This window comes from Nymphaea colorata, chromosome 12 (assembly GCF_008831285.2).
Source record: "Nymphaea colorata isolate Beijing-Zhang1983 chromosome 12, ASM883128v2, whole genome shotgun sequence".
NCBI lineage: Eukaryota > Viridiplantae > Streptophyta > Magnoliopsida > Nymphaeales > Nymphaeaceae > Nymphaea > Nymphaea colorata.
Window position 1 is genome coordinate 14,613,700 of NC_045149.1, and position 24,296 is coordinate 14,637,995.

Sequence of the window (24,296 nt, forward strand, 5' to 3'; positions counted from 1 at the left end):
GCATTACAATTTGCCATGTATTTCTCTCTATACTACTGAATGTTTTTACTAAATCATTTTTTCACTAAATCTTCTACAACCGCACAATATAGTTGGTCGGTTAGAATGTCATGCTAACGTGTTCTTAATTCGATCGTCGTGAGTGCTAACTCATCTTTATTATAAATGGTAACACGTACAACACTATCTTTGAAGAATATATAGCATGAATACTTCAATTTGAAAGCAGCCCTAGTTGGTTGGAAATGATGCGCTAACTCATTTTTATTATAAATGGTAGCATGTATAACACCAGATTTGAAGAATATATACCATGAATATCTCAATTTGAGGAGGTAAGAGCTTCACCTCTGGTGCACTCCCTAAGAGTTTGGCAAAAAGTAAGGACGGTTGGCTTTGAATCTCCGTGCAATAATTGGCAACTGTTAACTGTGCACGAATCTCTTCTCTTCTTCTAAATATGTATATTTTTTTACCCGCTTTTCTTTTTCCTTATAATATTTGAAATACAAGTGCAAGGAAGTGATGTCCAAATTGGTTTCCACGCAAAACAAGTGCCCATAGATTCCATGCATGGTCAAAGGAGATCAGACCCAAGTCAAAGACGCCCGGTCTGGTCCCACATACGCAACCAAGGGTCCTAAACGTCACGTCGTGACCACCTCCCCGGACCCAGTCCCTAGCAACTTCTAGCAGTGCCACCGAGCCGTAGGCCCGGCACGAGCCCAGCAACCACACTGGAATTAGTGGCCGACAGAGTAGGTGAAGGCCCGATTGCGCATATGGTCTCCTTGAGCACCGCCACTCCGCCTACATTCCCCTCTTCAAAACCCTCTTCACTAAGCTCGAGATTCCTTTGCCAGCTTAACTCGCTCACATTACATGGCACTTAATTAAGTTGGCCACCCAACACCTTGCAGATGCTCAGAAAGTTGCAGAAATTCAAAAGATTTTTACGGATCCGGTCATCGGTAATTGTCACAAGCGACGGAGGAGATAGATTCGTGCCTCGTGTGGGCACTCGCCGACACAGACCCCACATAATTTCTTCTATTTCACATGTTGGTTCCCCAAATTTAATATTTATTATATTGTTACCCCTCCACTTTCTTGCGCCCCACTGGCCATAAGGTCCAAGATTTGAATGGGAAAAAAATTTGAGAAATATGAAGTCTAGTAATTGACAAAAAACTGATAATGTCATACGTTAACAACGGGAAGATTTATCCCTATGTTATGCGACCGGACTAATTAATCCAGTGACATTTCTTTTCTTTTTCATTTTTTCTGCTTTCTCTTTGAAAAAAAAATGGTGTTAATAGACCGTGTTAGGTCGAGCAACTCAAGTTTGTCTCGGACTTAGCCAACACGAGTTCGAGCTCCGCTGAGCTCGACCAAGCTACGACTCGAGCCCAGTCAAGCTGCTCCAGCTCTTCTCCCTGCATTTACATTTAGCAGGAGGAATAACTTCACGTTACGTTATTTTATTCCATCATAGTGTGAGAGGGAGAAAGAGAACCGACCGAATGATAAAATATAGTAGAAAAACCAACGTGTGACAAGCGGTCACCAAGTACAAAAGTGGGAGGGAGGAGAAATTCTACGACACGAAGCTAGACAACTTTATTGTCAAAGAATATTACAATAGTATCTAAATAGAAAATCAAATAAAGCATATTTTTCTTTAAGCATGTGATTCTGCCTACTAATCATGATTTTGTGTGTAATTTGCATATCGAATTTGACATAATTATTCCTAAGCGGTCACCAAAGTATGCCTTTGATCCCAAAATATCGACTGCATGTTGAATTCTATGCATCAAATTTTAGGGGCTAAGAAGTTTCACTACTTAATTGAAGTTGGTGCATGGAGCTAAAAAGTTAATGCGAATTTATTTCATTAATCCATGATTTGATCGTATGAGCAATTACTGGGACATTCTTTACTTTAAAAAAGAAGAAACAAGATCAACGACCACAACAACAACAGTAATAGTAATAAGTCTCGGGTGATTCCAGATGTTCGCATATTTGAAGACCATGGTGTTGAGGTCGGATCTCGGATCTGAAATGTTTTTTTTTTTTTCGGGATTTAATAATCGTGACCCGATCGATCTCTGTAACTGCCTCCCTGGGTCGGGAATGGGATTATAATAATTGGTGACGTCATCAGTAGAAGTGCTCGCTACTCACAACGGTGAGGGCTTTTTAGTCACTTCCTTTCGGCAAGCTCGCCCATTTAAACGCGCCCGCCTGAATGCTTCCTCGCAAACAACGTCGCTCTAAGAGCAGATGCAGACGTCCGTATTCCGATCGCTCCGGGCCTCGCTTCCCGCGACGCCCGGAAGTAGAATTCCTTCGGTAAGTAAACCGTCGACTGGAGGACATATCCCTGCCGTCAGTACTCCGGCGAAGGGACGGCCATTTCCTGCTGTCTCCGTCGCCGTCCGCCCAGCCGAGATCACCGAGACCCGCCGGACTCGGTGGATCCGGAAGCTGGAGGAGGAGGAAAAAAAGGCTGAGGATAACGATCCGATACTGGCATTCTGGGACTACCAGTTCCTTTTTGTATCCCAGCGGTCGGAGACCGAACGCCCCCTGACTCTCCGGCTGGTTGAGGGCTCGATCCCGCAGGATTTCCCGTCTGGAACCTATTACCTCGCCGGACCCGGAATGTTCTCCGACGATCACGGCTCCACCGTCCACCCGCTGGACGGGCACGGCTACCTCAGGGCATTCGAAGTGGACGGGCCGGGCCGGCGGGTCCGGTTCTCGGCGAGATACGTCTCCACGGAGGCCCAGAGGGAGGAACGCCAAGAGGCCACCGGCGAGTGGAAGTTCACCCACCGCGGTCCCTTCTCCGTCCTACGTGGCGGAAAGAAGCTGGGCAACACCAAGGTGATGAAGAACGTAGCCAACACCAGCGTCCTCAAGTGGGGCCCACGGCTGCTCTGCCTCTGGGAAGGAGGGAATCCGCACGAGGTGGACCCCGCCACGCTGGAGACCGTCGGGGAGTTCTGTACAGCAGTAGACCAGCCGCGATCAGGCGGGAAACTGCTCGCTTCCGGCGCTTTCCGGCCGGATTTTAGGAGGCTTACTACCAAGTCGGTCTTCACGGAACTCGCTGCTCTCTTTCTGAAGCCCTTTCTTCATGGTAAGAACTCGGATCTCCTGATTACCTAAATTATTTCATATTATTTAGCTTGTGGGCTTATACTTTAAAAAAGACGAAGGTGCTAACTCTTTACTTTTTGAGTTAATAACTTTCAATGGAAACTCTTAGTGCACACTAATAATATGCGTTTATTCAGCTTGTGTCTAATTACAAACAAGATCATCCTCAACTTTCTCTTTCAAAATTTGATTATGAGCAAACCTTTGAGGAGCTGAAGCATTAGCTCTGTTCATCGACCAGCTCTAACCGGCTGGCTTCAGTCGTTCCAACCAAGTTAATTTGTGCAGCCTCATAGCAAACCATGACTGTCAAGTAGATGGGAATCAAACGGGACAATTCTTTGAGTTCTCCAGAGGTTCTGGAAACCAATTTTTTTTGTCCTTGCATTGCTCTCGTGCAGCACACGGGGATTCTCCTTTTTCTTTTCTTCCAGTTGTACTTTGTTGAGATAGGGACCCACCAAAGACGCCCCGCTACAAGGAACACTAGCACTAACTGAGAAAAAAGGTATCCACAAAAGTGGTGGGGGGAGGGGAGAGAGAGAGACAGTCGGGTCCCATTTTTTCACTAAGATGCTTGCTAGGGTCTATGCTTGGTGCAGTGGCTGAGGGCTTGTTGAGCCACTTGTTTCTACCACAGTATGAAATATTGGTCGTTTTTTCATATATATATATATATATATATATATATAAGCTGAAATCTTCCAGCGCCTTTCAAACATGAAACCAGAGCATCTGGACGGCAGGAAAAATCCACGTCCCGTGGCATACAAATAATGGCAATTAGAGTTGGTGTCAAGAGTTCTACTGATGAGATGAACTCCTACGAATAAAAAAAAAATGATGTTTTTTACTAATTGCTGTTCATTTTTTTGGGCATCTTAAAAGTTAATGGGTACCAGCATTTTGGTATTACAATATTTGTAATTTGTATAGTGGAGCGCATTGCCCGAACATTGATTATTGGGTGAGTTTACGTCACTGTTTACGTATGCGGCAGTACTGCATGGTCATTGAGATTAGTGTCTTGAGTAAAGGCACCAGTTGTACAATAATAATACTTCTTTCTTTGGCAGGTATTTTCAAGATGCCTCCCAAGAGAATGCTTTCACACTACAAGATTGATCCTCAAAGAAATCGCCTCTTGATGATGTCATGCAATGCCGAAGACATGCTTCTACCTTGGAGCCATTTTACAATCTACGGTTAGTTCATGTAAATTCTATTTCGTCTTCTCTGAGTTTTGTCGATATTTCTTCCCCTTATTGGAATCCCAAATCTTCCACTCGGTTGAATCCACTAAAACTTTGCTCGCTTAAACAGATACAAGGGAACGAAAGTAGGTAACTGCAGATTCTTAGACAACCTTCATTATCACAACTTCTGTGGTCGCTTATGACGCACTTTTGCTTTTACATATGCCTTCGATCTAGATTGTAAATAGTTAAGGAGCGCCGCGGAGGGAGAACAAAATATCACGCATACAGAAGTAGCCCTTAGGGGTACAATAGAAAGTGGCTTTGACTGGAGTAGACATCACCATAGACCTGTCCTACATTTTTTTTTGTTCTTTTTTTTTCTCTCAAATGAGCATTAATTTTATAATTTCTTTTCTTTTCCATTCCCATCAATAAATTCTCAGAAGGTCTGTACCGACCGTTTGAATTAGGTACTCACATTCTATTCTCTAAGCGTTTGAAAATCTGCAATCATGTTCTAGAACTCAATAGTAGTTTAATTTGAAACTAAATGGACACGCGGGGGTGGGTTTTGGGACTGGACTTACAGGAACTCGTCTGAAAAGGTCACCGGACGACCATGGGTTCATGATGCTTCAGATTTCATCATGAAAGTAAAGATTATGAATTTGCTGATGTCCGCTACTTCTGAATTCATAGCACATGTTTCCTAGGTTTAATTTTGCCTCCTTGTATTAATTAGAATGGATTTTATTGAAATATTAGTTTCCTTATTGCAGAATATGATGAAAATTTCAACCTTTTGCAAAAGAGGGATTTCAACATTCCTGATCACTTGATGATCCATGACTGGGCATTCACTGACAACCATTACATACTCGTTGGCAACCGCATCAAGCTCGATGTTGCAGGTATTAGTCCGTAAAAGGCTTTAAACTGAAAAATAATGTTCCTAATACTCATTTTTCGTTTCTTAGATTCTGGAAAACCATTAGATGAATTAAAACATTAAACACGACCAAAATTCATTATTAAATGTTCCCAACTCGGCCAGGTTCTATAGTGGGACTCGAAGTGGTGCTCAACGGAGAGTATTTAGTGACATGCCTCCCGTTTCCCTTCTCTCCGTCTCTCCCTTCCTGTTTGCAACCGCCGTGACGGACAGTGCAGAATCTTGAGATTGCCTTAATTTCTCAAAATTCCACTTCTGAACAACGGAGTCCCTATATCTTTATATCAGTTCTTCGACCAAAGAATATGAGAATTTGACGCTCCAAAAATATTGGCTACTACAATCAAAATAAATGTAAAAATGCTACATGATCTCCTTTTTTATGCAACACTGGATTTGTTTTTTTAACCTTTTTGGGCATATGTATTTCAATCTGTAGGGTCCATGAAGGCTGTATGCGGTACATCACCAATGATCTCAGCACTGTCACTCAATCGCAGCTCTTCTAAAACTCCCATCTATGTGCTTCCTCGATTTTCAGACGACTCGATGGGAAGCAGAGACTGGACCGTCCCAATTGAAGCTCCTTCACAGTTTTGGTTGCTCCATGTTGCCAATGCATTTGAAGAAAGGGATGGGAGTGGGAACGTGGAGATTCAAATGCAAGCATCAACTTGTTCATACCAGTGGTTCGATTTCAACAAAATGTTCGGTAATTTTTTTCAAACTCAGTTTTACTCATAGGCAACCTAAGGTTCGGCAGACTCTTATCGAATTACCTTTGACCTCCTTGAAGCTTCAGATCGAACAATCTAGCTGGGTGGTCGAAGCCTAGTTCTTCGTCATACAGGAATTGGATCTATGGTTTGTCGTTAGTTCAGTGACCATGTTAAATGAAACTTTTTGATGGGCTTTCTTCATACGCTACCCCATTCTTTTGTTAATTATGCACACATCATACGTAGTTCCACAACCCAACAGGCTGAAAACAGGTTCAAACATGCAAGCTAGAGTTTCCACGGGCACACAGCTAAAGGTATTTGACTTCAAAAAGAAAACATTGTTGCTTACCTTTTTTCCATCGGCACGCAGGCTATGATTGGGAACGGTCTCAACTTGATCCAACCTTCATGAATCCTCGACAAGACTTATTACCTCATCTAACGCAGGTAAGCCACCAGGAAATGTCAATTTCAATATACCTATTTTTTTCTAATAATAAGGAAAGCCACCTAGTTTTTTGAATGTGGGAGATTCCTCCCAAATATATAAACGCTTACGTAGCCCCTTATAGATTTCATGGCACTTCTCTGTTCCCACCAAGAAAAGTCCATGCCAATTCCCTTGAACATTGATGTGCGGCCATGGACGAATACTAAAGTGACCAAATTGTAGCCATCCTTCAGCAGAACCTTTAGAGCTAACCCACCGTAAACTTTCCCAGCTATGTAAGAGATAAAAGTAAATAATAATGACAATAATTTATATTTCTCATTGAAAACAGGTGACAATGAGATTGGATCGCGATGGGCACTGCAATAGCTGTGTAATGCACCAACTGGCACGATGGACCAAGGCCAGCGACTTTCCAATCATAAATCCAAGAATGTCTGGCATGAAAAACAAGTATACCTATGCTGCAACTTGTTCAGGCTATCGGCGAGCGCTACCACACTTTCCGTTCGACACTGTTGTGAAATTCAACAGGGTAACTAAATCAGTGGCGACGTGGAGAGCTGGAAGACGAAGATTCATTGGAGAGCCGATCTATGTCCCAAAGGGGAAGAGTGAAGATGATGGATACATACTAGTGGTTGAGGTACCTAAACCTACAAACTTCAAAACTCATAATTTGTTCGATAGCATCTCCCCTTCATCTTCGAAGGTTTCTGGTCTTCAAATGGTAAAGCATCATAACCGCTGAACGTTTAGTTGAGCACTGTGGACCAAATACGGGTGCAGACACCTAAATATACTCGCACATGTAGAGACTAACTTCACGCAGCTTTCAGTAACTTTCTCAATCTAAAAGTCTAAAGGTTTAACCTCAATGACTTTTCCAACATAAAGGACCAAAAGATAAAAACTTGCCTCATAGTGGTAACATGCCTCATAGTGGTAACAGTAAGAGCCAGTAATTGGAAAAAGGAAAATTTTAAGTTTGGGTTTTGATGTGCCAGCATGGTGCAGCTTCCCAGTACTTTCTATGCCTCAATTTTCAACATTTTCGCCAACCAGATTGTTATAACAGTAAAATACTAAATCTAGCCACTACACATTGGATATCTGACAATCATATTTTTTTCAGGCAATGACACTGCTCATCTGATTCCATCTTTTTCCCTTCTTTTGCAGTATGCAGTGTCGATACAAATGTGTTATCTTGTACTTTTGGATGCCCAACTTATAGGAAAACGTGGTGCACTGGTAGCCAGAATAGAAGTTCCTAGAGAATTCAACTTTCCTATTGGATTTCATGGAGTTTGGGCACCAGCATGAATGAAGCCGAGAGATAAAACGGATATGTACATAAGAAACTTGAAGTATTTGTAGAAGACTACCATGTACAGATAGGGTTGAAGTTACTGGGGAATTAAATTTCCAGGAGAATATCATGGAGGTTGTGCACTTTATACAAATTTGTACAAATGAAAATCTACGCCAAGCACATATATAGACAATTGTAACATGCGAAAGTATCAATTTGTCTTCATTCGGAAAGACCTTCCGTGGATTTTAAATGAAACATTACCACCTGTTTCCTGTATTTATTATTGCATTCACATTGGCCAGGAATTAAGATCTAGCCACCTATTTTGTGCTGAAGAGAGAGACAATTCAGCTGTGTCAGGTACAATTCCTCGACCAATCTGCTAGTTTCAAGAGATAGTAAGGACTGTTGAGAAAAACCAGCTTAATAGCTTCTCTAAATGTCAAAAAAGACAAGATCCTGTGGAGAATGCTTCTGACCACATAAAGCAGAGCCTGCATTAGCTAAGATGTTAATAGTGATCAGCAAGTCTTCTGCCACAGTCCAGTCATACAACTACTTGCGATTAGGACTAAGAATGTGATATAATAAAAAGGAGAAGAGATGTTTTATTATAAGATGCAAAGCATACATTGGCAGATTTTTCTTAGTAGACATCTCATGATTCCAATCAATGAAAGAAATTTTCTTTCAGGTGTTTAACCAGAAAGTTTTAACACTTTCACCCTATAATACTAAATTCCTTCTCAAAAAGTTATATTGCACCTGAAAGAATGATATATGATGATACAGGAATAACCAAAAGCCAGGCAGTTACACAGGCTTATCCATCAACAACCCCAACATTACTATCAATTTCATTGCACTGTTAAAGAGAAAAGGGATACCTTAAATTGAAGAGGAACCAAAAGGCTGCTTCTGTGCCAAAAACAAACCTGGATGCTTTGCAGAGCATATTTCCCCAAACAGCCTTCAACCCGGACAACAAAGGAACGTAGTCATGTATCTAAACCAACAGAACAATCAAACTGGATTTAAGACTGTATCTGATTCAATCTGTTGAACCATATAGAATGCAAAATCATGTAGAAGATATCGTATTTGATAGGCTTCCTATGCCATAGAAAATGTTTCTGCACTTTCTGAACATTCATCTGCATAGCCATGTACTTTCTAAAAGGAATTGCTCTCAGGATATCCTTCAGCTTCGGTATGTCCTTTTCTGCCACAGTTATGGAACATGCGCTCCAATTCAGAATTTCATTAAAAGGTAGAACAAAGTTGTCTGCTATTATCACAGGCACACACCCATAATATATTGCCTCAACTATACGGGGGCTGTTCACCTCATAACCCATAGGGCAAATGCAATACTTGCTTGATTTCATGTGCTGAATGTAGGACATCTTTCTAGAGACATGCTTTGGTAGGGACCCATAAATCTTCAAGTCTTCATCTTTATTTTTCCAATACTTGAGAAGTACTGGCCGGACTCTACCATGCATCTTTCCAGCAAAAAGGCAAGGATTGTACGTTGAGACACATGTTTTCCACCAAGGCCCCTGAGAGGACTTCTTGGAGCTTGTATGTTAGTCTCTGGAAGGGAGACATCTTTGCCAGGTATAAAAAACCCCTCAGATACATCAGCATTACAGAGAGCTTTTATGGTATTATAGCGAAGTTCTTCATGTTCCTTCGTGGTGTATGGGCCCTGTAGAGTGTGTGAGAGAGACAGAGAGAGAGAGAGGGAACTTAGATTTCCAGAAGATATGTGCTACACAATGATGATGTGGCGAAACCAGACAGATTGGGGTATCAGCATCAACTTGATCATTATGCTGGCCTAGCAGAAGCTCTCAGACGTTTGCATATAAACACAATTAGGGGCCCAAGCTAGGGTCTTAACCACACTATGACAGCATCAGGACGGTTTTTGCAACTTGATATTAATCATAATCACAATATCAGTAAGACCTCAACAAGGGAAAATTTTCTATACTTTTGATCATCCTCTCAAAGATTCTCAGGAAAAAGGAGGAATATTAAAGTCATATGATATTTAAGTGATAAAAAATATGAATAAAATTGAAAATAAAGAACATCTTTTATAGACCTGATATCATGATAAAATGATATTATGAAAAGATCATACTTTCCTCAGCATTATATCAGCCTTTGAAAAACTCAATGTTGGGACCATAAATTATCAAAAATATGCTGACGTTTGCAAGTGGAATGTACTTGCAACTTGCCTTCGCTGCTAATAGGATTGGTGCTAATTGAGTGGTTTAGCTTCAGCCAATTAAATAAGTTCATACAATTGACTAATTCCAGCAATCACATGGGTTTCACAAGCTTCCAAGCCACAAAACCAAACAGACAGCCTCCAACCTGCTTGTTCAGTTGCACAAAATAGGAGTAGCAACAAAGTTCAAAAGCAGGAGCACGGCTGTATCTAGCCAAACCTGAGCTTTCAATGGATCAATTATGGCCAAGAAGCCAGATGTGTGAAGCAAAACTTAATTTTTGTAGAAAAAAGCACCAGTTAACTAAAAAAACTATAAAAAATCCTTAACTAAATATTTATTAAGTGACTATAAGCCTTTTTTGTTGAAAGTTGAAACCTTTCTTATTTGATGATCATGATACTCTCCAAAGATTGAAATTCTTGATCAGTAGGGGAACAATACCAACTTTGTCCAATATGATATCAGAGTGGATGATTGGGTCACATAGAATGCAGCACAGTGTGTATAATCTAACCAGCACGTCTGGATTGCTAGCTACATTCAATTTTCCATAGGAAAGCTTGCTTCATTAAAGACAACTTACCCAATCATGGCAAGCAACAAGAAAATGATCTGCTCCACTTGTCCTATTCCAGAATCTGTACTTGGACGCAATTTTTATCACATAGTCTCTCAGATAGATTGATAGTGGACGCATGTTATGCGAATCATGAACATATAGACCAATCTCCAGCTGCAATGAGCTGTAGGGAAGATAAAATAGATGTGCTTTTTCAGGATCCTTCACCACAAACTGTCTGTTCTCCTCCATCAGTTTCATAAACCATCCCTCAGATGCATAAATTCCTTTAAGCAATGGCTCATGGAAAATTGGCTTTTGTCCATCTGGATATATGTAAACCTTGAGTATCTTTTCCATCAAGTCATAGCTCCTGAAAACTCCACAGTGGCAGAACCAATGCAGTCATGGGTTTGTGCAAGAATGAAAAAGTAGAATATAAGTTTGTTGGTTATAGAAATACAAAATAAAAAAAACAGTGAATTACCATATCACCGATCTTGTTGACAGGAGTATCAGTGAATTCTTGCAAAAGCGATATATGACAGGACTGTTTAGAAGGATAGTGAAATACAGATGAACTTCAAACGTCAATTCTTGAAATGGGCATGTAATCAAAGCTTAGTTTCCAAAAGACATAGAAAAAGGCTTCTAGATTATGCGAAAATTCTTGGGTTGAATACCTAAAAATTGACCTTTTTAAGTTTTTTCAAGATTTTATTATGCCAAACTATGCTGTTCTATCATGTATAACAAAAGCTTTGCATGTTAACCGGAGACAATTGTCAACTGTTGAGAGTGAACTTACTACGTACATGGCAATGAAGCAACAGCCTGAATGTTTCAAGATGGCCATGCATGGATGGAAGGGATGCAAAGAAGCAACAGGTAACCACCCTGTCTTCCATTTCCTTTTCCCCTTGCTAGGAAAATAGATGGACGGTGCCTTTAGATTGGGATCCAAGAGATACCACAGTTGTGGAATAAATGGCCATTATCAACATATCATCTTGGCAGCCATGAACGATACATGCGCTGAATTTGTGCAGGATTTATTCCTGAATCAGATACTATGCAACACATTCCTTATAAAAATATTACCGGCACTTGTTAGGGATGCTATCATTGTCATAAATGATTTATGCAATCAGCCAGAAGTTAAAAAATAATGGGATACGGACCAGGCAGACACACACGGAGATCCATTAGTTAAGGAGGTATGAGGTCTTTCAAAGAAAATAAATATTAAAAGAATTTCGGGATGGAGGGAGACCTTCTAAACATTGAAACATTTCGAAACACTGTCGGGTGCAGCTCTGGATCATCTGTCACCAGAGGAGCGTTCCAGATCTCATGCTTGGCATATACAAGCGTCTGTTGAGGTGTCAGACGACCCACTTCCTGAAAAGAGAAAAGGACTTCCATGAACTTAAATTATATTGCAAGCGGTAGTACAGGGTTTAATTAGTGTAGCTGACCTTTGTATGAGAGGCAGTGTGACCACCTTCCGAATAAAAGGTTGCTTGAGGTGTTCTTTTTTCTACCTTTTGTATGTGGGAAGCCTTACTGGTTGAGTTTTTCTCATTGAGATCTTCTCTAGCAGAATTTACCAATGAATCGGACAACCTAGTTTCCTCCGTCACATCTGCTAATGTTTCTGGTACATGACACTTTTTCCCGGTGCTGTTATTCTTACTAGCAGTATATCCAACATGATCAACATCTGATGGCCTACAACCATCCTTACTCGAAGGTATAGGAGCAGCCACTGTTGTGTTAGACCTAACGAAATTGATTGGCACTACCGCCTGAGGGGATGCGGACATGACATGATCGACGGAAGCGTTCAACGGAACTGATTCCCTTGCGAACTGTTCGCTGTAGTTAGAAGGCAGAGGTTCCACAATTTGTGTTTTGTTATTCAGCACCTTGTATGGAGGAACTGTGACCGCAAAGAACAGGGACCAGAAAGAGGTTGGATGAGGAAGTGCACCGGGCAAAAGCACTGCACCAATTGTAGTCGTAACAACCATCAATAAGATCAATTTCTTGGCTTCAAATCTCCAACGCTTGAAACTAAGCTCCATGTCCCTGCAATTATCTTGACAACCTTCCGAAGAATGATGCAGTCCAATTCTCTAGGACTGTGATGCAGTTCCAATTAACTCACGTCGTTCCCGATCACCTAAAGCAGAGAAAGGAAATAAGCACAACATCAGAAAGCAGAGGGGATGTAGCCAACGAACTAGAGGGCATTCCAAGAGGTCAACCGACAAAAACGAAGACGACGACGAACTATATAGTTATGCCACATGTAAAACCAAAAAATTGAACTGCATGTCACTTTTTCCGAATTTTTAGATTTTCCCCTGTTTTCTCTTACTATACGGCATTTTCAGCGTGTCCTTCTAGCAGGGACTGGCTAGAAATGATACACCAGTCAGGTTCAGATCAGACATTTGTCACGACAAATTCTGGAAAAGACAATTCGACGCGAACACTTAATGAGGGTTGCTGCCCCTGGCACATTACTCTCCGATGCCACGTAAATTACAAGTCAGTAGTTGTCCTTTTAGTAACAGCAAGTTGCCAACTATTTTTCATTTAACATCATTATACTATCGTCATCTATACGTGTTCCGTTTTCTAGACACCTTGCATGCTCTGGCCTTTCCAACCGATTTTTGACTTCAGATACTTTCAAAAGCTCAGAAAGACGCTGACTCGTTATTTACGAACTGCTTCGAGGCCTTCCTAAAATTAAGGGCAAATCATGACAAGTAATTTATGACAATCAAGTAATTTCTGACTCTGCCTAGAAGTCTTCTCTGCCAGACATCGAGACCGAAGAAGTGCGTACACGGATTGGCATTTATGTAAAAATTGATGCAGTGAAACAAGAGGGACCCACATGGGAAGAGTGACCCACGAATAAGAGTACTTCAGGAGTTGACCCCGTAGCCTATAGACCATCCAGAATTCAATTTGGATCCGAACTCTAACGTTGGTTCAGGGAGGTTACTTCGTCTCTGATATCATCCAATACCCGTTCATATTTTGATATAAAGATCTATTAAGGAGTTTCTGATAAGGTTGACGATGATTTAATATTTATGGAGCTTGATTTCGCTCTTAGCGGCCTCTGTTTCTATTTGTCCTTTCAGTTTCCGACCTACACAGCCGATCATAGTTTACGTAATCAATCAGAGTTCCCTAACTAAATCTCAGGCAGATAACATTGAGAATGAAAGCAACTCACAGCTAACGGGAGAAATGGATACAGAGAAAAGAAAACAGAAAATGAAAGAGTAAAAGGCAAGCATGAACAAAGATCAAACAAAGACCGTAAGCGAAGATAATTTGACAAAACAAAAAAAAAAGAAAAAAAAATCAAACAAAGACATATTCACTAGTTTTCGCGCCCAAAATAATGGGAACAACTAACCGATGCTTCAATTTCAGCTATAGCATGAAGAGACGAAGACAGCAACGACGAATCTGCCAGAAGACGGAGAAATCGCTTTTCTCCCGAGAAAGAAAGAGACGGAGGGAGAGGGCCGGATAGCTTCGGAGGTGACGACATTTCTTTGTAACGAAAATCGTAAGTTGCCTCCAGCATGCCGAGAACATCCAAGACTGCAATGAAATCAGAAGGATCAACGAAATTGGAGAGGATAAGGAGGAGAAGGAGAAGGAACGGCATCATTGGTCGGCCGAAGAGTCGGATGCACGCAGGGGCGGAGAGAATTGGCGGGGGATCGACATTCGAGAGACGTACTTATAGAGGGAAACGCATTTTACTTATAAATCCTTAAATCCCAAAAAAAATACCAATGCCCTTCTCGGATCGGGTTTCGGGACCGGATAATAGACTTCCAGATCAGATTATGAGAACCGGTTCCCGATCAGATTATGAGAGCCCCGAATTCAAGAGGCTGGCTGGCTCGTAGTCTGTTCCACTCTTACAAAGCTCAGCTGAAGAATCCAAACTACGCTTAGAGTTCAAAAGATTTCAATTTTTGCTCTATCGAAGCAAAGATATTTCAGTTATCGTATATAAGATTACGTAGATCATGATTAGATTAAGCATTTGGATCCGTTGGTAAAAGGAATTTTAGTTACAGCCTTTACCTTACGTCCTAAATCACATGGGTAGGGAAAGTGTGAGCTGCTCAAGTATCCATGTTGGTATGTGGATACAATGACTACGCTGTGTATGACTGTATTTTAAAACACAAACATTTATATTCTTAAATTTAAGTTTTGCTTTAATTTTGATTTTTTCTTTCTTTTTTTATTTTCCTTCCAAGTAGATTGTATATTTTCCTTTCATTTTTCTTTCATTTTGAAAATTTCTTTGGATTATCATATATATAATATATATATTTACATATACACTCTGCCATACTCAAATACCCATATTTTTTAAATAGTACCCATACTCATGTGACTTGCCTTACGTCTCTCTCTCTCTCTCTCTCTCTCTCTCTCTCCATTTAACTTTTTGGAGTCAAATCTAACTAGAAAGCGCATGCAATACTCCAACACACACTCAAACAAAGCAAAAGACACTCCGACACACCTAAGCTTCGAAAGTTCCTTTTTTTTTTTTAAAGTGTAGGATTGAAATGAAAGATGCATTACAATAAATAGGTCGCTGCATTAACCGCAGTGCTTACCACACAGACGGCTGGAAACTTAAGTGTTAGTGAATCGAGATTTAAGGCGAATTAGCTTAATTGTGAAATAAGATAAATGAAAATTAACCGAATTTGTGTCCTTGGTCAGGAGGCTACTAGAGTTCGTTGGATATGAAGAACGAGCCCAAAGCGCTGTCTTCTGCCATTTCATTGTTGCACAAGGTAGTGTCGAGGGCAGGGACGTGGCGCAACCGCCGTACCCGCCTGTTACCCGGGCGACGTACCGCATTTACTCTACTTCTTTTGAAACTTGAAGCTTTATTAAATAAATGTTTCTCAATACAGCTCCTCTTTTACGTCTCCTCAAATTTATTGGCATTAATCTCAGTGTTCTTAAAAAATGAACCAGAACATCGGGTTCCAGTCTACTTGCTCAGTTGGTAGCATAATCGATATCTACATCATAGTTGCATGAAATAAGTCACATGCAATAGTCATATGGGTTGGACTTACAAGTTGAAGGAGGTCAAGACTCAAAGAGACTAAAAACTAGAGTGTCCACTGGTATAGTGTAATGGGGACATATCCATCTAACACTTGGTTGCATATATTTGAAATATGGAATTTGATTTAAAAGACACTTTTGATCAGACTCCCCCGCCCGACTGTCAATAGTCGACCATGTCTTTTTTTTTTTTTTTTGAAAAAAAAACGTGCGGCTGACTCTGCCCGTTATGAATCTCTCTCTCTCAATGGTGATTTTAACTTTTCAAACTCAACCATTAATCAGATCATTCGATCCAGTATCGTTCTTTGTTTTACTCTTTACCATCCATTTCTAGATGAATGGGCGACTATGGATAGTCATGAATATGCATATTTAACGTACTCTAAGCATAACTTCAATATGCTAATGTGTTCATTGTTTATATTTTACTATAAAACATATGTTAGTTCAAGCTGTTGATTCTATGAACATTTTTATTTTTTTAATATCAAAATTTTGGTGATTCAAGAGCCGTCTATATTTTTGTAGTTCAAATGACTCAGTATTCCTAGTAAGTTAGTCTTAGGATCGAACTTACAAAGTTAAATTGCAAAAAGAAAAAAACCACACACACATACGACATTGGCCTGGTTTTGAGCCCTCCACTCGTCTCTCTCGTGAACCATTTAAGACCTACATCCAACTGCATCTAGCTTGCCATGACCTGCCTTATGTTATTTAGACTCAAACTTAGAACTCAGGGGAATTGTATCAGCGACCGCTCAACTCTCATGAGCGTTGCTCCTCGTGCAAGCCAAAGATACATGTACAACTTCGATTCAAGAAAGCTGAACTCCAGTCATGCGGCTGTTTTTGGAAAGAATCAAGTTATTGGCTCTCTATTTCAAATTCACTTCGAGAATGAGCACAGTTATACCAGATAATAAAATCTGCATCCCACCAAATTACAGCCCTGGTCAGGTATTTCATACTCGATATTCTCTTAATAGAATCAAGAAACAAAGTTTATTTTTAATTGACTGTGGAAATCATTCCCCTTTTACAAAGTTAAAAAAACAAAACGAGCAACCCAAAGAAATCGGAAAGTCAATTATGCCCTTTATTTCCAACACAAAGATGGTTGATGATGGAGAGAAGCATAGGCATGACTTAATTGTACTGCTTCCAACTGTAACGAGTCATAGACAGAGGAAGAAGCCTGGTCTTTCGAATTTTATAATTTCCAAACTTAATTAAAAAAGGCCTATGTATTACACACGTTGGACATCATTTGAGTTACTGGGTCCAGCTCGGTTATTAATGCAGAATTGGTGCGACTATATGAGTCATGTTCTCCAGACCGACCCCATCCTAGAGATAAATAAACACAGAGGCAAGTTTGCATACCTAGGGAATAACATGTCACAGACTGCAGGAATGACAAACACCACAAGGAAAGAATCAATGATCAATATCACCAATTTCAAGGGCACCGCAAAAGAATGAGAACATTTTCTCTCCACAAAATAATTGGAAACTCAAACCGCTTTACCTAGTGGCCTTCTATCATCCTAAGGTGCATTTTTTGCAACACGAGACAACAGCGTACATCCTGCAGATTCCAAGGTGAAACTATAAAAAAGAAGCAAGATGGATCATCTATACAATTCAAAGCATGGAGAGAATGGAATTCAATGACCATATACAGGTCTGGATTGCTTTGCATTGTATAAAACACATACCACCAGCTGAGCGAATAGTTACTGAAAGAAAAATAATATACACAAATTCAACATACTGATTTATGCATAACATGACCATCACAAATGCATGTACACTGTGATTGGTCATTGGCTTGGAAAGAGTAAATGTTTAAGTGGGTAACAATAGCCACAAAGTTGTCAAGGATATTATCTGCAACAACAATCAATATGTACTTGGATAGGCAAACAAAAAGTACTATATCAATATTTCAAACAATTGCCCATGCTACAACCACTTCACAAGCTGTATAAAGCAATCCAGGACCTTATGATCATTCAGTAACAAGATGATTCTGTCCTCATATACTAGAAAATGGCAATACAGTATTTGCCACACGTGAATTTGAAACGACAAATCAAATAGCACAATCTTTTCAAAAAGCAGTTTCTTTTCTCATTTATCAGTGGATAAAGTTACGGCAGGACACCAATCACTGGCAGCACTGCTTATTTTCCAACGAAAAATACAAGAGATAGATTCATCATAGAAAGAAGGAACTACATCACAAGATTTTTATCGCTTGCTCACAATCTCTAAATGTACTTGGACTTACAGTTTCCTGTGTAATGCTGGATAATACAGGAATAATTAAACAGGCAGAAACTTACATAGGCCTACCATGTCATTTCTGTTCTGCAGTTAATGTTGACTGCTTTAAGCATGACATAAATCAATTTGCCTGAAAACCAGATATCCAAAACCAAAAAAGCAGGAAGAGTACCTTAAAATTGAAGATGAACCATCTCAATCCATCATATCACCACAATAATCCTGTAACTCGTCACTGAACATGACACCTCCTGTACAATTTTCCATGTTCGGAAGCTCATTCCCCAATCTGGACAGCATAAAATTGGTACCAACATCCAACTTCACAGAATCATCCAATTAGTGAAAAAAATATCCTCAGGAAGCCCATGAAGATCAGATTTGGCTCAATCTGTTGAACCATATAGAATGCAAAATCATATGAAAAATATCATATTTGACAGGCTTGCTGTGCCATAGAAAATGCTTCTGTACTTGCTTAACATTCATCTGCATTTCCATATACTTTTTAAAAGGAATCGCCAAAAGAATATCCCTCAAGTTTGGTATCTCCTTCTCTGCCACGGTTACAGAAAATAAATTCCAATTGAGGGTATCGTTAAAAGGTGGCACAAAATTATCTGCTATTATCACAGGCACACACTCATAGTATATTGCCTCAACTATGCGGGGGCTGTTCACCTCATAACCCCTTGGACAGATGCAATACTTGCTTGATTTCATGTGCTGAATGTAGGACATTTTTCTAGATATTTGATTTGGTAAAGGTCCATAAATCCTCATATCTTCAATTTTATCACCCCAATATTTGAGTAGTACTGGTCGAACTCGACCATGCATATTTCCAGCAAAGAAAGCTAGAATTGGACGTTGTGATACAGGTTTTCCACCAAGGTCCTTGAGAGGTCTCCTGGGATTGCGTACAGTAGTCTCAGGAAGGGAGACATCTTTCCCTGGCACAAAGACCCCCTCAGATACATCAGCATTGCAGAGCGCTTTTATAGTGTTGTGATGAAGTTCTTCATGCTCCTTTGTGGTGTAGGGTGCCTGGAGGGTGACAAAGTTAGAGAGAGATTAAATATCCATGACATGTAAATCTTTGCTGCATAACTTTGATAACATGATAAAAGGAGCTAGACATGGACATCGGAGTCCAGGGATGCTGAAGCATGGCAATAAACAGTATACATGCCCCAAGAAGATAAGATACTGGCGCAGTATCAGAGGAAAGTGTTCCAGGTTCGCAGCAATGACATTCACAATTCTCATTTCAAGGAGAATGTAACTGCAAAATCAGGTGATACTCTTAGATCAGGTGCTAGGGTAATCTTGGAAACACCACACGCACAGGCACATACAGAGATTAGGCCAGCCGCCATCCAGATTACTCGCATCATTGATTTATTAGGCTATTAACATTTAACAGGCCAAAGCCAACAGTCTCCACTCCTGACATATCTATTCTTCTATAGGGAAGGCCTAATGGTAAAGATGGCTTACCCAGTCATGGCAAGCAACAAGAAAGTGATCTGCTCCTCGTGCTCTCTTCCAGAATCTATACTTAGATGAAATCTTTTTCACATAATCTCTAAGATAGCCTAATGGTAAAGATGGCTTACCCAGTCATGGCAAGCAACAAGAAAGTGATCTGCTCCTCGTGCTCTCTTCCAGAATCTATACTTAGATGAAATCTTTTTCACATAATCTCTAAGATAGAGTGATAGTGGTTTTATATTGTGCGAATCGGAAACATATAAAGCAATCTCCAGCTGGTGGGAGCTGTATGGCAAGTAAAACAAGTGTGCTTTTTTAGGGTCCTTCACCACAAACTGTCTGTTTTGCTCCATCAATTTCATAAACCACCCTTCAGATGCATAAATTCCTTTGAGCAACGGTCTATGGAAAACAGGTCTTTCTCCATCTGGATATATATAAACTTTGAGTATCTTTTCCATCAACTCATAACTCCTGAAAGTTTGGCAGTGCAATCACCAAGATTATCAAAAGTTTTCATGCAAGAAAAAGGGAATACAAAGCGACAAATCTGAAAGGAATACTTAGTTATTCAGGAAAAGAAGCAAAATAGCACATTCCTGTCTAAATCTAACTGACAGGACAAAATAGACCATTATTCTACATCATTAGGACAGAAAAAATACAGGCTCAATCTTCAATACGAATTTTTTCAACCTCATTGATAATATTTGACTGAAAGTTGCATGTAAATTTTGTTTTCTATTAACTAGCAAACATGTTTGCAGCATTGTTTTCTAAAAAAGAGCCTAGGTTTCAGGTCCCACCAGCACCAATTTTTCAGGTGGGGAGCATATCGCAGATATTCAATTAGATACCAGATCCAAATTGTAAAACTAAAAAGTATGTCATAACCAATACTATATTTCTACTTGAAAAGAAAAGTTTATAACTGACAAATTCCTTTTAGTGCTTGTGTACTTTAGCAGACACACAAAATTCACTCTCAAGTAAACCTGTACTTAAAACCAACAAACCTGTTAACAGCCCCATAATAGGCATCCAAGCATGTATAGGAATGCAAGAATATAACTAATTGATGATCAATAATTTCTCATGTCTTATATCTCAGCACCTGTGTGTCAATGTCGCATGGACACAGCACAATGGGTGTAGCACACCCGTGTCTCTGTGACCAGACAAGTACTGGGTACTGGACACGGCAAAACATAGTTTGACAATTTTTCTTGCTTATTGGTTAATGAATGTTATCGTTTGCTTGTATGTATATATATATATATCCCTTAATCCATAAACCCCACTCCAAAATGTCTACCAAAATACTAGCATGAGAGGACAGTGCCACAACATTCACATTGCTCAGATATATTTATAGTTGAAAACACACGTGCATGTTTGTGTGTGTGTGTGTGTGTGTGTGTGAGAGAGAGAGAGAGAGAGAGAGAGAGAGGGAGAGAGAGAGAGAGAGAGAGATGAATTAGTCCTTTATTCTTGTTCCATCTTTGTACAGGCCTGACCAGACACTATGTTTGTAAAGGTTTTGTTGGAAAAAAAAAAAAAGTTATCCAGATCCAGATGTAAACATACGTCAGAAGACTCAGAACATAACATTATGTTTTTCAGATATGTTACTATGTAAGATGAGTTTTAAGTTGTAACAGTAAAAAAAAATCTTTTATTTTAAAAATATTGTAACTCCATTGAGAAACCTTAGTAGCACTACTTGTTAAAAACTTATCTACACATACAACATATCATTTCTTATAGATTCATAATGTTTTGAATGTAAAAATCACATCCATAAGGTAGACTGTAGAAAAAATGAGCGAAAAATGTGAAAGATAAAGTCCTCAAATAGGATTAGCTGCACACGTGTCTGAAGTTGAACAGCTAGCTGGCCATTGGATTTGAGCCATGCTTTCAAAAATTTCCAAGCTCCTCAATGGCAACAATTTGGCTTGGAAAGTTGATAAAAAGATAAGAAAAGAAAAATTTGTCAAGAAGATTCAAACAACAGATCTAATCAATATAATGAAACCAGTAGATGTTTCCACCAGAAGCAGTATAACAACACATTGTCAACCACATCAAGAGATCAAGCAACCTTAATCTCAGGGCTGTTTCCTATGTAAGAAAGTTTGACTAGTTGACTAGAGTGCTGAACTCCAGTTGCAGTTTTTAAAAAGATACTTTCAGAGATTCCCTAATGAACGAACCTTTTTTTTAAAAAAAAAAAATTGCTGCATCTATACCCGCAACAGCACCAACACCCTGCACCCATGTGATATAGCTTCAGATCAATTGGAGATGCATTCATCAATTCTTCCCAATTATCATCCAAAAGTAAAAGATGAATTATCATGCTAGATTCTTCATGTGCATTAGTAAAAATAGAATGTGGAGTGAAAGATAAAATCTATAAAAAGACGCAAAATAGTAAAATCTATAAAAAGAGTAAAAGTTCAATAGTAAAAAAGTACAAGTTCAGCAGTTTGGATATTCACCAGGAGCATCATATCTTTTGATTCGGCAGTTTAACAACAATATAAGAATCTTCTGAATGGAAAAACAAAAAAGATATTGAAAAAATTTTAGAATCAAAGCAAACCTTTTAAATACAGAGACGTCACGAAATATTGGTGGGTATAGATCAGGATCATCTCTCACTGCAGGGGCATTCTTAATTTCATTCTTAGCATATAAAAGTGCCTGGTCTGGTGATACAGGAACCATTTCCTTCTAAAAGCTCCAAAGAAGAAAAGTAACTTGTGTGAAACTCCAAATTAAATTGATAAGACAGTATTGCAGAGTTCAATTAGCATGCTTACCTTTTCATGAGAAGAAGTGTGGCCACTATCTGAAAAAAAGGTCACTTCAGGTGCCTTTTCTTTTAGCTTTGGTATGTGATAACTTTTTCCAATTGATTTTTTCTCCCTTGCTTCTGCTGGAACAGCATTGGGAATTGAGTTGGACAACCTAGACTCCCTGGATGATTCCAGTATATGATACTTGTCACTGCTGTTGTTCTTATCACCCATTTGTTGTGCAGACTCAACAATTTCTGTGGGCTTAGAGCCATCATCTTTCAGATGTGTACCGGACCTTGCAACCACCGTGACATTGGATGTTGACACAACTGCATCAGATGCTATGGATAGGGCTTGTTCAGAAGAATCATTCACTCGATAAACTGATACTGTTGGGAACCTTTCTCTACCATCATTAAAAGGCAAATATTCCATTGCTTGCATTTCATTATTCAATGTCTTATAAGGAGGAACTGTGACTGCAGAGAAGAGGGACCAGAAAGTATTCGGATGAGGAAGTGCATGGTTCTGAAAAATGGCACCAACTGAGGTCATAACCACCATTAATAAGATCACATTTTTTGCCCCAATTCTCCAATTTCTGAATCTAAAATCCATGTCCACCCATACAAACGCCTAATTAGTTTCTCGTGTCTCATATCTGAGCATTGTCAGAAGAACCAGTGCTCCTCGTGTAGGACTAAACTTCATTCCCGACTATGTCACAGCATTGCCGATTGAAACCTAGTCCCTAGATAAATTTCATAAAGAAATTGGAATGACGTTAAAACTACTCATTATTTGATTATCGGAAAGAAAATTACAGGTAATATGTGAAATAAAGAAACACATCTTTGGATCCATTCCATAAAAACATGGCAAGATCCAGAGCCTCGATTAAGGAAAACAAGATCCTGAAAAATCTAGTGAAACATTTGGCGCTAATAATTACAGAAAACAGAAAAGGTAGCAACCACGAAAAACTGGTCTCCAAATGAAATGTCACACTCAAAAGCGAGTAAAATTTCCACGAAGTCCAAGCAAGATATTGCAAGTGTAGAGTTAGAAATGAATACTGAAAGAAACTATAATTCCATGTTTGAAAAAGAAAAATGCAATTACGTAAAAAACAATTTAAATGAACACGAATACACGAAAAGCACCAGAGGCATTCATGCAGAAACAAAGTATCTCACAACGGAGACGAAAGAATGCCGATACTGCAGAACTAAAAAACTAAAACGAGAAGCCAAAAAGAAGAACAAAAGGGACGCACAAATGAAGATCAAACAGAGAGACATACTTAAGTCGCTTCGCTTCCTCTAAACATCAAAAATCGGGCTATGCTTCAGTTTCTGACCTCCTGTATATTTGAGTAAAATACGTAATTAGATAAAAATGTCCACAATCGATTAACATACTCGAGTAGCTCAAATTAGATCAGCTCAAAGTTGATACTGTAAAGAAAAAAAAAAAGGAAGGAAAATGAAAAGTAACAGAAAGATGCTAATCAAGATCCACAGGGACATACTTGGGTCGCCTCGCCACGACTCCACGAGACGGCAAAAAGCAATTGATTCTTTAATTTCGATATATTTAACAGAAAATAATCGAACATATCAACGAAGAGATCTGCAGGAATGAAGAATTTGACCAACTCGAGACGAAAACGGGAAAAAAATGGAGGGAAATTTCCGGGCGGGAAGCCAATATGGAATCAGAGAAGAATTCCTACAAAAAAGCGAAGCACTGATCGGAATTAGAAAACCGTACAATAGTTCAAGAATTAAAATCGGAACCACACAAATCACAATCTGAAAATTGAACAAAACAAATGAAGAGATAAAGAGAAAAAGAAGACTTCGGCAGAGGGACGAGAGACCAACCCACCAGATCCTCGGCCACGTGCAAGACCACGAAAAAGCCGGCAG

At 39.5% G+C, this 24,296-nt stretch overlaps 2 protein-coding genes and 1 pseudogene across 5 annotated transcripts; 1 reads left to right on the forward strand and 2 right to left on the reverse strand.

The window, feature by feature from the left end:
* The first annotated feature begins 2,284 nt into the window (after positions 1–2,284).
* Positions 2,285–8,308, forward strand: LOC116266299 (carotenoid cleavage dioxygenase 7, chloroplastic). 2 transcript variants are annotated; one of them, XM_050081025.1, is made up of 7 exons: positions 2,285–3,154; positions 4,251–4,379; positions 5,153–5,284; positions 5,765–6,037; positions 6,418–6,494; positions 6,830–7,228; positions 7,681–8,308. In XM_050081025.1, exons 1-7 carry the CDS (start codon positions 2,293–2,295, stop codon positions 7,822–7,824), a joined length of 2,016 nt encoding a protein of 671 aa, XP_049936982.1. In that variant the 5' UTR covers positions 2,285–2,292; the 3' UTR covers positions 7,825–8,308. The 2 variants fall into 2 exon arrangements, with proteins under 2 accessions (XP_049936982.1, XP_031503313.1); XM_031647453.1 differs by having other exon boundaries at positions 6,830–7,144.
* A 35-nt stretch (positions 8,309–8,343) lies between these two features.
* On the reverse strand, positions 8,344–12,888 carry LOC116266300 (probable glycosyltransferase At3g07620; annotated as a pseudogene).
* Positions 12,889–17,129: 4,241 nt separating this feature from the next.
* Positions 17,130–24,192, reverse strand: LOC116265897 (probable glycosyltransferase At5g03795). Of its 3 annotated transcripts, XR_004175223.2 has the most exons (8): positions 23,897–24,192; positions 23,669–23,728; positions 22,387–23,116; positions 22,167–22,297; positions 19,684–20,032; positions 18,237–19,111; positions 17,304–17,363; positions 17,130–17,180 (listed from the first exon to the last, which is right to left on the reverse strand). XR_004175223.2 is itself a non-coding variant. In XM_031646890.2 (6 exons), exons 3-6 carry the CDS (start codon positions 22,981–22,983, stop codon positions 18,440–18,442), a joined length of 1,749 nt encoding a protein of 582 aa, XP_031502750.1. In that variant the 5' UTR covers positions 22,984–23,116; positions 23,669–23,728; positions 23,897–24,192; the 3' UTR covers positions 17,886–18,439. The 3 variants fall into 3 exon arrangements, 1 of the variants encoding a protein (XP_031502750.1); XR_004175222.2 differs by having other exon boundaries at positions 17,130–17,363; XM_031646890.2 differs by lacking the exons at positions 17,130–17,180; positions 17,304–17,363 and having other exon boundaries at positions 17,886–19,111.
* Between the last annotated feature and the right edge of the window lie 104 nt (positions 24,193–24,296).

Bases quoted from the DNA above. Each gene is read 5' to 3' on its own strand.
- LOC116266299 (XM_050081025.1), top strand. From the start codon at position 2,293: ATGCAGACGTCCGTATTCCGATCGCTCCGGGCCTCGCTTCCCGCGACG. The intron at 3,155-4,250 runs GTAAGAACTCGG...TTTCTTTGGCAG, and splicing joins TCTGAAGCCCTTTCTTCATG to GTATTTTCAAGATGCCTCCC. The intron at 4,380-5,152 runs GTTAGTTCATGT...TCCTTATTGCAG, and splicing joins GAGCCATTTTACAATCTACG to AATATGATGAAAATTTCAAC.
- LOC116265897 (XM_031646890.2), bottom strand. From the start codon at position 22,983: ATGGATTTTAGATTCAGAAATTGGAGAATTGGGGCAAAAAATGTGATC. The intron at 22,298-22,386 runs GTAAGCATGCTA...TGGAGCTTTTAG, and splicing joins ACACTTCTTCTCATGAAAAG to AAGGAAATGGTTCCTGTATC. The intron at 19,112-19,683 runs GTAAGCCATCTT...GTCACCCTCCAG, and splicing joins TTGTTGCTTGCCATGACTGG to GCACCCTACACCACAAAGGA.